This window comes from Antennarius striatus, chromosome 18, assembly GCF_040054535.1.
Source record: "Antennarius striatus isolate MH-2024 chromosome 18, ASM4005453v1, whole genome shotgun sequence".
Classification (NCBI taxonomy): Eukaryota; Metazoa; Chordata; class Actinopteri; order Lophiiformes; family Antennariidae; genus Antennarius; species Antennarius striatus.
The window spans coordinates 14,747,501-14,760,335 of NC_090793.1; the positions used below are offsets into that span (position 1 = coordinate 14,747,501).

At 38.1% G+C, this 12,835-nt stretch overlaps 1 protein-coding gene across 5 annotated transcripts in view; it reads left to right on the plus strand.

The window, feature by feature from the left end:
• LOC137612709 (guanine nucleotide exchange factor VAV3-like) overlaps positions 1-8,992 on the plus strand; it is a 50,068-nt gene extending 41,076 nt beyond the window's left edge. For all 5 annotated transcript variants that reach the window (XR_011038863.1, XR_011038864.1, XM_068341372.1 and 2 more), the window contains 2 exons: positions 6,274-6,422; positions 6,845-8,992. Coding sequence is in view for 3 of the 5 variants with exons in the window: in XM_068341372.1 (XP_068197473.1) it covers positions 6,274-6,422; positions 6,845-6,886 (191 nt within the window). In the remaining 2 variants the exon portion in view is untranslated. The remainder of the gene's footprint in view (positions 1-6,273; positions 6,423-6,844) is intronic.
• The last annotated feature ends 3,843 nt before the right edge of the window (positions 8,993-12,835 follow it).

Consider the following 12,835-nt stretch of genomic DNA (forward strand, 5'->3'; position numbering starts at 1 on the left):
GTTCTCTAGCTGGCGTAGGATCTAGATTTAAGATTTTTTATGGTTTAGTATTCCCCAGTGGGGAAATACCTTTTATGCACATAATAGCTGCAACACACAAGCACAGACTTAGCCTATGGACATACAACTGAGGGTGGAGTGATGGACAGCAATGCAAAGGCATACTGGGAGCAATTCTGGGTTTTTGTTACCTTGCACAAGGGCACCTAAGGTGTGCATTGGAGGTAAGGTGACACCTCTGAAGCTACTGGTCCACACTCAGTACTGTAGTCTTCCCTGGTGGGCTTGAAGTAGCCATGCTCTGGTACCCAAGCCAAGTACCTATGGTCTGAACTGCTTCAATCTGTCGTAATCAAAAGCACCTAATTAATTAAATAAACAAAATATGGTGTAACCAGCCTTGACTTTTTGTGTTGATGTTTTAAGTTTCTTGAGATGTTTTTTTACAATATGTCAGCTCAATCCATCCATACCAAATTAGCAATAATCTCCATTGTTATATTGACTATTCTTAAGGAAAAATATAATGTCTCCCAAAATGCTGAACTTTTGCTTTAAAAATATTATAGATCACACTTTCACTCTACTGGGAACCAACACAAGCCAGACAACCTCCTGAAGTGCATATATATTTTGCATTAGCACCATGAATTAATATTTACCTTACCCAGATGAGATAGCCAAGCCGAGTTTGCATGTTAATGTCATGTCTGCATCAGGTGTTATTGAGACATGAGGTACAAAGGGACAATACAAGGTAAAAGAGAAATAAAGGGCAAAAAAAAGGGAATGAAGGAAACAGTGAGTGAAAGAAAGCGACAGGAGGCTCAGCCGCCCACCAGACTCGACAGAGAGAACCCAGTTAGGGCCTGATGCCCCAGGCAAGCACCAGGAGTCTGCTCCTCCAAACGTCACACACCACATGCTGCTCAGCTCCAAGATGGCTTCACAATTTCCCTGACAGGACATGACATTTCACTTGGGCTGGCAGCAGAGGAAAGTGTTTGACAGCCGCATGCTGACACAGTCCTGGGGGATACCCCTTGTCCAACTAAAGGGCCGTGTCTGCTTTCACAAAACTGGGAAAAGTTTTTAAATATGATTTGATAGAGAGAAAGAAAGAGTGGAAGCAGTTGGAGGTAAACTGTCTTCACATAAATGGAGGCGCTTGTGTAAACAACCACCATCACTGCAACAGCAGCCAAGCAGAAGAACAAACAAAGTCAAAGTTAGCCTTTTGTGTCTGTTCCGATGTAAAATTCTGCTGCATCCATGTCCCCCCCGTCTCCTAGCGCATCAGGCTTCAAAGCTGCTTTGCCATAGGTATGTTTGTGCTTCGCTGCCATTCACTGCGCTTCCTTCAGTGAGAAAGCCTTGACAGACCCAGTGTTGCCTCATTGCATTCTGGGATAGATTTTTATTACTTTAAGTTGTCCACCCCCATAGACAGACTTAGTGTGAGCGCCACATTTCTGAGTGGTAAACAGGTTCTGTAGAAAGACAGATGTCGTGCACAAAAAAAATAGTTTGAATCTGAAAACAGACTCCTTATAGCAAAGAAAAACAAATCTGAGCCTGAGTAAACAACCACAAGATGAAGCGCCACTGAAAAACCTTCAGAACTCTGGAGTCATTCGTTAAAAGAACAGCCACCAATTACAATGGACTGAATACATCTCATTTGTATATGTTAAGACTGAGAAATAATTCTAAATATTTTTTATTGTCACAACGACAGATTATTTGACCATTTTCTAATATCAGTGTTGCTGGGAAACACAACGTACATTCACAATTATACAGTTTGTGACCACTGCAAAAGTGACAGTTTATAACAATACATTACATAATTCAAGCCAATCCTACCAAACTGCATCATCATATTTAAAAATATAGTTGTATGCACAGCAAATGCAAATCTTAAAAAAACCTACTGAATATTGTTAAGAATTTTGTCTAAATGTGATTTTTAACTGAAGGATCAAATATCACTGTAGGATAGTATCTTAAGTGAACGTATGTGTTATTAGTGCATGTTATACATATTAGTGATATTTTATTGTCTAGTGAACATACTTGTGCCATAGCTTGTCGGTTGTGGGCTTTGCAGCATCTAGCCTACAGCAGTATGCAGTGTTGTTATGTAGGCTAAAACCACAGCAACCAGTTTCATAGCTGCCTCCATTGCTCCCTCCTTACTTGCTGTACCGTCAGTGTATAAAGAACTACAAAGGTGTTTGTTTTCACTGTGAGCTTCTGCATTCACACATAATCTATGCAATGCAGTCCATTCATGCAGAGTTGTGTTGAAACAAGATCTTATATATAAGGTTTCTTTACACTTTTCCATGTAACCAGTGGGGAACAATGAGTAAATAACTATGTTTTTTATCTCAGACTAACTGCAAAATTTACTTTCTGACTTTATTCAGTGTGGCTTGCTCGACCACTGATGTTCTTTTGAGCTACAGAGGTGGAGGTGCAACGCACAGGAATTTTTACTCCATGGCATTGAAAAATAATGATTGCATGTGAACTTGATTCAGCTTTGCATAAAAATTTATGATTGAAAATATCTAAAAATAAATTGGTGAAATAGGTAAAAACACACCAGGACACTTAATTAAAACTATAATGATTGAGTGTTTGATTTATTTAATTGACAAGAGATAGCATTTCTGCAATTACACATCCAAACTTGAACTGTAAAATAACAACAAGTGTATCTCTGTGACACTAAAACAAATGTATCCTGCTTCAAAATAGGTTGGTGTCATCATGAGACCTTAACAATGAAAATTATTAACTATTATAAACATTCCAAATTGCTGTGATGGCTGCCAGCCAGCTGGAGACACTGCAGTTAGAACGCCAAGTTGTTTTTGTTAGGGCTCACAAACACTGATATTTCCCCCATTCAACACAGGTAACTTGTGTTGGGGGGATATCACCATTGATAACTGTTTTACTTCTCCTGAACTTTACAAGGCATTATAGGCCCAGAAAACCAGCCTGATTGGTCCAGTAAATAAGAGTAGACAAGAGCTTCCTCCATCTGTAGAGGAGCAAAGGGCCCCACACTGTAAAGGGGTGCTGAAATGTGACAGTGCAACCCTAACAAGTCTATCAATGCTAACCAAAGAAAGATACCCCTATTGTAATCACAATGCACACCAGCTGTCAATGCCACAAGTGGCCACAAGGCTAAACTGGAGACTGTTACGCACTGCAACAGAACCAAAGTTAGAGTAGATGTGCTTGATCAAATGGGGAGGAAATGTTCAGTGAGAGCTGCTACATGTAGATGGCCATTGGTGGTGTTTCATAATAATCTCGACCTGGCTGCCATAAATGCTTTGATCCTCTTCAAGAAATGCACCAATAAGATGATGTCACAAAGGAACCTCATAGTGCAACTTACAAAGGAACTTTGCTCAGAACACATGAAAGCAAAAGCTGACAAATGATGGTGGGAGAGCCCCTTTGGAGCAGAAGAAGACAGAGAGGAGAAGGCAGTGACAAGTGAAGAATGTGTAAGAAAAATAAAGCAAATGTGTAAAAAAAAATAAAGCAAAGGATAATTGTGTCAAATGTCATAAGGTAGTGGGAGCAGTAGATGAAAAGGTACAGGTTACCTATGTTGACTGTGAGTGATTGGGAGCCATAAGCAAACCCTCTTGGCTTTGTAACGTCAGTGTCTCCAGCTGGCTGGCAGCCATCACAGCATTTTTGACTCTTCATAATGGTAATTAATTTTCATTGTTAAGGTCTAATGATGAAATCAACCTATTTTGAAGCAGGAAACATTTGTTTTTATTTCACAGATATATATTTGTTTTTATTTCAGAATTTGAATTTGGATGTGTAATTGCAAATAAATAAAACATTCAATAAATATAATTTTAATTTAATGCCCTGATGTGTTTTGACCTATTCCACCAATTTAATCTTGGATATTTTAATGATAATCCAAATTATATACAAATAATGTCCAAGCAGTCAAAATGACTTCCTATGGGAGTTCTAGGTAGAAACACTCAGATATCGTTTGTGTTTTGAAATTTTAATGATCAAACAATTTAAGAATAAAATATACACACATTTAGGAAAAGTCAGGGTCCTGTTGGTAGATATGTTTTGTTTTGTTTTGTTTTAAATCAAGTTATTGCATTGCAAATTATGAAAGCAGTCAAAATGACTGCCATGGGAGTTCTGGTGTTACAGCCTTTTCTTTGGTCAATGCTAAAATTTTCCTCCAATTTTCATTAAATTGGACTAGTAGTAGACATGTGGGCATGTAGCAGTAAGTCCAGTCTGACAGTAAGTCCAGTGAGATTCATCCACATGTAACTTTGGTGTTGTGTTGAGTCAGCAAAAAAAACTTTAAATAATTGCCAAAAGGTTGGAATTGTGTATAATTTCTTAAATATTAAAATTTTAGACTGGACCATAATATGTGGAAGTGGCAATCCACCTTCTATAGGTCAGTATTACATAGAAATGTCTGAGGTCTTCAGTGCCGTCCACTCTACCTCTCATCTCCCACCTGTCCTTGCTTTTGCTTGTTATTTGACTTTGCCAACTTTTCCTCTCACTCTCTCTCCTTAACTGTCTTCTCTTTCTGTCAAACTTGTGTTTACTTTGCTTATGTTCTGTCTTTGCTCCCACTACGGCCTGAACCCCCATCACTCACCACTTTTCTCTGTAGTTCCTCTTGGCAGCTGCAGCTTTGTTCCTCCCTCCTCCTCGCCTTTCTGGTCAGGTACAAGTACAGCTTTTCTACTCTCTTTGTCTCTCCCTTGTCTTGTTTTTTTTTTCCTGCCTCTGTTAAATAATGTAGTTTAATGATGTTGCTTTTACATCATATTGCATAGAATGTTTGAGTGGGAAAAACATTCGCATCAGCCTCATGGAAATCCAAATCAGAAATGTTGTGATTTTCTGACAACTATGAGGTCTCCCATTTGGCAGAAATAACTGCAGAACTGGCAGCAGTAACAAAGATCTGCAAAGCCATAATAACTGACATTTACATTTTCAGTAAACTCAAGAATGTATGTAACGCAATAAGAAATAAGTACTTTAGGTATAATTCTCTGCGTATCACTACAAGGCCAGAAAAGGCATTTATTTCCATGTAAGTCAATAAAAGGAATTTTTCACACTTTCCTAATTCTGTCTACACAATATGAATTCCCTACACTAGTGTATGACTCTCCTTGTTAGCACTGCATGTTAACATATAAACGTGTATAACATATTTACATGTACATCTTTATAGGCTTTTGTCACAGTGATACCTTGATGCATGATTACTGTTTGCATGAGGATTGCATTTACTGCATCCCCTGCATCTATTGAAATAACTTGCTGTGCAACTTGCAAACTGTGTTGAACATTAATATTAAACAATAATCAACACATGACTATAATAACAGTCAGTCAGTCAGTCATCTTCAGATTACCACAGGTCTTTTTATCTTTACTGTGTATGTGAACGACTGTTTTTCCTTATGTGGTTCATGCCCATAAAGATGTTTCATTCTATTGTGAAATTAAGTAAAACACAGGCTTGTTAAAGTAATAATAATGATAGAGAGATGATAATAATACACACATAGGGACTATTGTAACAATAACTGATCATTGTTCATATAGTCCCAAAAATATTTGTAGTGTCAAAGCTGGTAGTGCATGTTGACAGGTTCATCAGAGAATGTCAGAGATTGATCATGAGCTGTTGGGGATTTGAGTTGACATTTTTCTTGTCATAGTTTAGTCACCCGGAACCCTTCATCATACGAGTGCTCCCAATGTGACAAATCTAAGTGAGTAGATGATAAATATTAGAAAGCTCAGGATTTTGGAATGCAGAGGAGAACATGGCTTCAAGAGCAGTTGAAAATTTTTCCAAATGCTAAATGTTGCATTGCGGCAGATGACATTTTTCAGAATTGGAACAAACGTTTTCACTTTAAAGTGAAAAGGCCTTCATACTATTTAGGTTTTTGAAATAGTTAACTCTGTACCTAGAAAGATATTTGGAAAGCACATTGTTGGATTAGAGATTTATTAAACTGCTCTAAGGAGTCAGTGTGATTTAGTGAGTGCTGTTATTCCTGATTTGATGGACCAAAGACTTGAGGTCATTGTGCCAGAGATAATAATAGTTATCCATTATTCAAGTTGGAATTTTACTGAATCTCTGGTACTACTCTATAGAGGGTTTTTTGGAAATTCATTGGAGATTTATTGAGGACTTCTCTGTCTCAGTGTTTGCTCCCAGAGTGCTGGGTGTTGCAGTGGCACGCTATGACTTCTGCTCCAGAGACATGCGAGAGCTTTCTCTGCTGCAGGGGGATGTCATCAGGATCCACAACAAGATGACCAATGGGTGGTGGAAAGGTGAAATTGATGGCAGGGTAAGTTTGCAAATGTTTCAATTTACCTTTAATGTTATTATTGCCTAGAAATATCTATTAATACATAGTAATACCAAGTAGTACCAAAAGTACCTTGTTGAAAGAAAATCATGTGATAGATTTACAATATTTAGTATCTTGTAAATATACATGAAGCTTGTTGTCTTTGGTTTTCTCAGTGTTTTAAGGAAGTGTGCAGGATTTTAGTGTATTTTATCAACTAAAATCACAAATATTTTTGTGTTTAGTGTTCATTCAGTAAGGTTCTGATTATATATGTGCTTGATATTTGTGTGCCTTGTATGATAGTTACAGATGACAACACACAAGTCAAAACTTAACAAAAAAAGCCTTGCAATAATATTGTGTTCACTTTAGATATGTATATGCAATTAATTATGTGTTGTCCTGCTTTTTCTCAGGTTGGTTGGTTTCCCTCTACCTATGTAGAAGAGGAGGGCTAACTATGTCTGCATTAACATCCATTCAAAGCTGTCAGTCCATTGATGAGTGCCATGCTGCTCATCTATTCTCTGCACCGTGGAAAGCAGATCTCTTTGATAAAACCCTGAGACTCAGATTCAAGAGGAAGTGGCAGTGCCCTCAAAATCCTTCTCTTGCCCTCTGACAGACTCACAGACATAGGCAGATGTCAAATCAGAAGATTCTTGGAGCATAAAGCCATATCTTGCCTCTCTGTGGCCATGTCTGCCCCCGCGGCCTACGGGAAAGAACGTGGAATGCGCAGATAACCTCCCTCCCGTCCTACTCACCTTGTCTTTTAGTGACTAGCAGGCGTGAAACTTGTCGTTACTGTATTGATACCTTGAAGACTCGTTCACCCAACTGTAAGAATTATTCTACTAACATTGCATTTCTCAGGTATTTCTCCAAATTGAAATGTCGAAGCTGATGAGCTTTGTTGTCGCCCTGTACTGTTAAACTTTACTTTTAATTATTCAAGTTCTGAATCACTTGACTTACTATGCAAATTTTAAGCATAGATGTTGAACACAGTTTGATGTCATATGATACAAGAATGGAGAGATTGTGCAGCACAGCAGGAAGGACTGAGATGTGTTGTGTTCACTGTCTATAATGACTGTGGGTCAGCAGAAAACACGTCTGGAGATGAAGTCATTGATGAGGTATTGAAATCTACCACTAAGACCTGTGTCTCTCTGATGCTTAGGATTCCTCTTCAGTTCAGATCAATAACCCCTAACTTGCACTGATTTCTTCATAAAATATTAAAAATAATCATTGGTTGCACCCAAAAATTGTATATTTTGGAAATACACAATATCACCTTTGCCAAATGTGTGATGTCAGTACCCATTGCCGTGTAACAACTATCAATTCAAAATGGATCCACGTCCAGTAGCTATTAGTTTAGCTTATCATACTGACTTGAAGAAGGGGAACACATAATCCAGCGGTCACTTGCAGTTCCATGCTAATGAACTTAATGTGTTTCAGGGGAATACACCTACTTTACCAGGATTGAATTTGTTGTTTTCTGATATGTTGGCCATTCTACCAAATTCGTGCAAAGTTCAGAGTTGGAGACACATTTTTAAAAGTTGGGTTTTCTTTCCAAAAACCTCGTCCATACATACATTGTGCCATGTTTCTATGGTACAAATCTAGAAAAGGCGCAGTCGAATGTCATATGTTAATGCCTTGCCTGTTATTGAAATGTTTTCGCTCACAACAACACACTACAATACAAATTATATTATATTAATATTATGTTAATTTATTAAAATTGTGTGTTCATACACCCTCTAAAAATATTTTTAGAAATTTATTATGAAGGGTTTTACAATTAAATCACTTGAAATCAATTTTTAAAACAAATTTCAAAGTTTATTTTTCAAGACTCATCCAAATTTAAATGCAACCTTTTTTTGTAAAAAGAATTACAGTGATCTTAAAGACCTCAGAGTTGAAGAATGATTACATTGAATGCACATTTAACTATTAGTTGTATAATTTAATTTAATGATTTTTTTCTTATTTTATTTTACAAAACATTCAGTGTTAGGGTTAGGGTTAGCTAAACTAACTGGGAACATACAATAGCTTCACATGTTTTCGTTGGAGGAACAGACATTATAGAGTAATTGAATTTGTCAAGAATGTTATGCATACTGTATTTCCAAAAAAATGGGATTGGGTTGGAATTCTGGGAATTTGATATGGTAGATCATCTAAAAGAAGAAGGAACATAGAATAAGTACAATTGGACAATGTTTTTAAATGTTCTGAAAGAAAACAAACATAACAAACTGATCTTATGTTTGCCTGTAGACAAGTAAAGTTAAAAAGAAAGAAGCCAAATGAGTGTGTGGATGCATATGTTTGTTTTTGTCTGTACCTGAGATCCTTCATTGTTTGGGCCTTTACTGCAGAAACCAGAGGGCCCTTTTAAATTTGATGGATCTTGTATTTACCTCAACTCCTTTAGATCTCAGAGTAAAAGATTTGGGGATGATGGAGGAGCACTGGTAGCACTAGTGCCCTTGTTTTTCTACAAACATGAATATTCCACCAACCATGTATGACAGTAATATCTAATAAAGATATATTTCTAGAATTGTATTTCTGAAATGTGTCTGTTTATCCTGTGACATTGGTGAAGAAGAAGCCTTTGCAATTGCACCACAATTAAACCGGTTGCATTTGGCATGGTACACAGAAGAGAAGCCAGTGCGCAAAGTTGCCTCTTCTTTAATGCTGAATTGAAAAAATAAGAGACAGTGCTGGAAAAATCCTCCAGGAGTAAGGTATGTGAATTACACTAATGAATTTTGATTTCATTTTAAACCAATTTTTGACTGTATTTGTAGTTAGAGTTGGTATACTTTTCTATGATAGCGACAAATCATGGTATTAAAAGTTCAAATGTCTCTTTTAACTATTCATCAAGATCTATTACTTTTCCATTTCAAAATAGGATTCTAGGTTATAAAATCTGTGGCAGTTTAAATTTATCTTCTTCTTTAAGTGGCCATTAGGCTGTTGATCACGTGAATCAAAATTTGTTGATTTTGCCTCAGTGTATTCAAAATAAACTGGAAGAAGATGCAACATCCGTCATCCACAGCTGCCTATTCATGCAGGGTCACAGGAATCCCACCTGACATTGGGTGAGAGAAAAAATTTAGAGCCAAAAAATTCAGTTCTTTTGCCCTGTGGGAGGAAGCCCTTTGCACTATAGCATGCAGCTAGTTATCATCCAATGTGTATATGTCTGCAGCAATTATTTTTATGCTGTTTTTTGACATATTTCCCTGCATTGTTCCAGTTCTTTGAACTTATTTTTTTCCCTGACTACGCTGTCACAAAAAGGAAAAAAGAATATATCCCCTAATACTCTTCCTCTCCTTCATCTGCCTGTTCTGGTTTTCACCAAGGAGATGAAAGGTGATGCCAAAGAGATTGGAAAATTCGATTGGATCTGCAAGGTTGCATAGGTAAAGTGTTGGTATGTGTGTGCGTGTGTGCGTGTTTGTGTGTGTGTGTGTGTGTGTGTGTGTGTGTGTGTGTGTGTGTGTGTGTGTGTGTGTGAAAGGCAGAGAGAGAGTGAGAGAGAAACAGACAGAAACAAGAAAAAGAAGAAGAAAATGACAAAAACTCTTGGTTTGTCAATAAGCCCATATGGATCTTTATGCGGGGTTAAACAGGGATTTTGCAAAGGCTGAAGTTGCCATCAAATATGGTGAGTTCTCAGTTTCTCTCAGAAGGGCTTGACTCTCTGAAATACTATAAAACACTCCTTACAAAATAATAAAACTGCAACTGCTGTGTGCTTCAATAATAAAGAACAACTGCCACTGATCACAGTATCAGGGCATCTAATTCTGGAAGAAATCCAAATACAGCTTTTGAATCTGGAATTTAATGTTCACAATGTTTTGATGTCATTAAGTCAAGCCTTGTCAAGATAAGGAAGAATTCCCATCATTTAAAATCTGCAAATGAGATCAGATATTGCTGCATATGTGTGCAAATGAAAAAAAAAAAAATTAAAACGCCTCGTTTAGAAAGAAAATCAAACTGTTAGTTATCTGTTAGAATAACACATGGGCACAGTGATGCTGATTTTAGCATCACTGTGCCCATGTGCAGCCTCCCAAAAGATGATTATTCTCTTTAATTATCAACCAAACTTCAGTGAAACAAGAATGTCCAAGAACTGAGTTTGTTCAGTGAAAAGAGGGAGGAGGGAGAACAGTGTAAAGATGGGACCAACCTCCTCCCTTCCCATCTGGATAGTGTTGCTCTCTGTTAGAACTCTTATCAGTGCTACACATTAATTAAGATCTAACAGATCAAAGCAGTCTAAATGAACTAATCCTCAGAGAACCACAGCTCTTTCCTCTGCCGTCTATTTCTTAAGTTCCCTCTCTATCCCTGCCTCACCCAAGTTCCTCCCTCTTGACTCTGTGTGCTGACTGTGCTTTGATGCCTGACAGTAGTGGGTCTCTTAAATGCAAAATGGTGCATAAATGTGCATCAGTGGGTAACACTTTCATTTCCATAATGCCAATTTTCAAGGGGCTGGGGAACATGCCTTTAAAGGTCTCATGACATAATTGGTGATCATGAATTCGTAGCTACTCTTTCTGATGCCCACATGTTGCGCAATTGAGAAGCATTCCACAGATTTCAGAAGATCACATTTGCCCGGGGAAAGGCATTTTTTGCAAGATTTCACAACACATGATATTAATATATTTAAGCCTGCATTAAAACTTGTGCAACAAGCCTCTTCTGAGTGAGTTGATCTGAAACCAAGCGGAAATTGGCATGAAGCCAAGTGACAGCTTTGAGGTCAATACTTGTTCAAAGGAGCATGACGCCGCTAGCTGCTCAGCAGGCTGGTCATTATCATAGAAAATAGAACATCTGCCTGTGACTCCTGCAGACAGGTTTAACGAGGTGGCACTGCTTGTCATGGAGGTTGCTTTGGCAAGGCCTGTCTGTGTTTCACCCCTTCTGTAACCTCCCAGTGGTGTTTGAGTTTAGTGCCGCTTCTTTCCATCAGGTAGTCTTTTCTTCATGGTGGCATTTTGTAATGAAGACTTCTTTGTCCCCTCTTTTATTTACTCCTCTGCAACTTGGATGCTGTTGTTTTGTTTTCCTGTTGTTTGCTTTGGAACTATCTCTCCTTATGTCTTGGTCTATAACTTTTCTTATTGTTTCTCTATTGCTGTTCTTCTTTCAGCATTCTGTCACCACTGTTAGAATAATGTATATAAGTCCTCTCATATTTACTCTTTTATATTCCTTTATTCTTTGTACTACATAGCATGACCGTATACATGTTTATATCAGTGATTAAGTGTCTTGCTATGTAATGAGTTATTTTTTCAGGGAGACAACAGCAGCAATGGGATCACTAGAGTGATAGTAAAGGTCTCTTGAGCAGGATGTGACCTCTGAACTGTTAATTTGGAACGTGCCTGGTTGTTGTTTTTTTAAGGAGAGGATCCCGTAAAAAGAATAATAATAATAATAATAATAATAATAATAATAATAATAATCCACCTTTAATAGTCCACACAATGGGGAAATTATGTTTTCCTCTCCAGTTTTTTGTACATGCATATATATATGTGTTAGTCAGCACACACACACAAACATTGTATACAGGCCCCTGAACACAACAAATTATCAACTCTTCTATGGCATCATGCCACAGGGGTTGTTTTACTGTTGTTTTTCTGCCCCCCATCGCTTAGACAAATAATGTAAACAGGGGACGCCCCAAGAGAATAAAAAAGAGGTTTCTGCAGAGACATGTTGAGAACGGGTTGGAGATCTGTAACTGATCACATCTCTGTCCGTTCTCCTCGCGAGTAAAACACATAAACTGTTGTCTTCTCCTTTTCGTGAGTGTGTTTTAAATGTTCTAGGTTATTTGAACCGGACAACCACCACACCCCGTGCCTCTTTTTTTCTCAAATATATGAAAAAAAATCCTTGTATGCATTATCAACTCTGGTTAGTTTCATGTAGAAGCAAGTTCCTGTTGAAATACAAGACTTACTAAAATAATGTTAGAACGAGACTCAGGCTGGAAGTAATTGGGAGCGCCACCAGGGGCTCGCGAATTAACCCCAAATCACAGGCCTGGCTCCTTGCGCCATACCGGGCGACGTCACAGTCCTTTATGTTTTCTATTGCCATCGGGGTTTTGTTGCTGCTCTTAGTCTGGCCCGTCACCCAGGACCTGTTTGCCAAAGGAGACCCTAGCAGGAGCATAGACCCCCTGACAACATAGCTCCTGGGATCATTTGGGCACTCAAACTTCCCCACCAAGATAAGGTGGCGGGTAGTGAAGACTGAATGGCGCCCCATGGTGCGCCGAACCATTTGCGACAATTGTGCCAAAAACTGTTTCA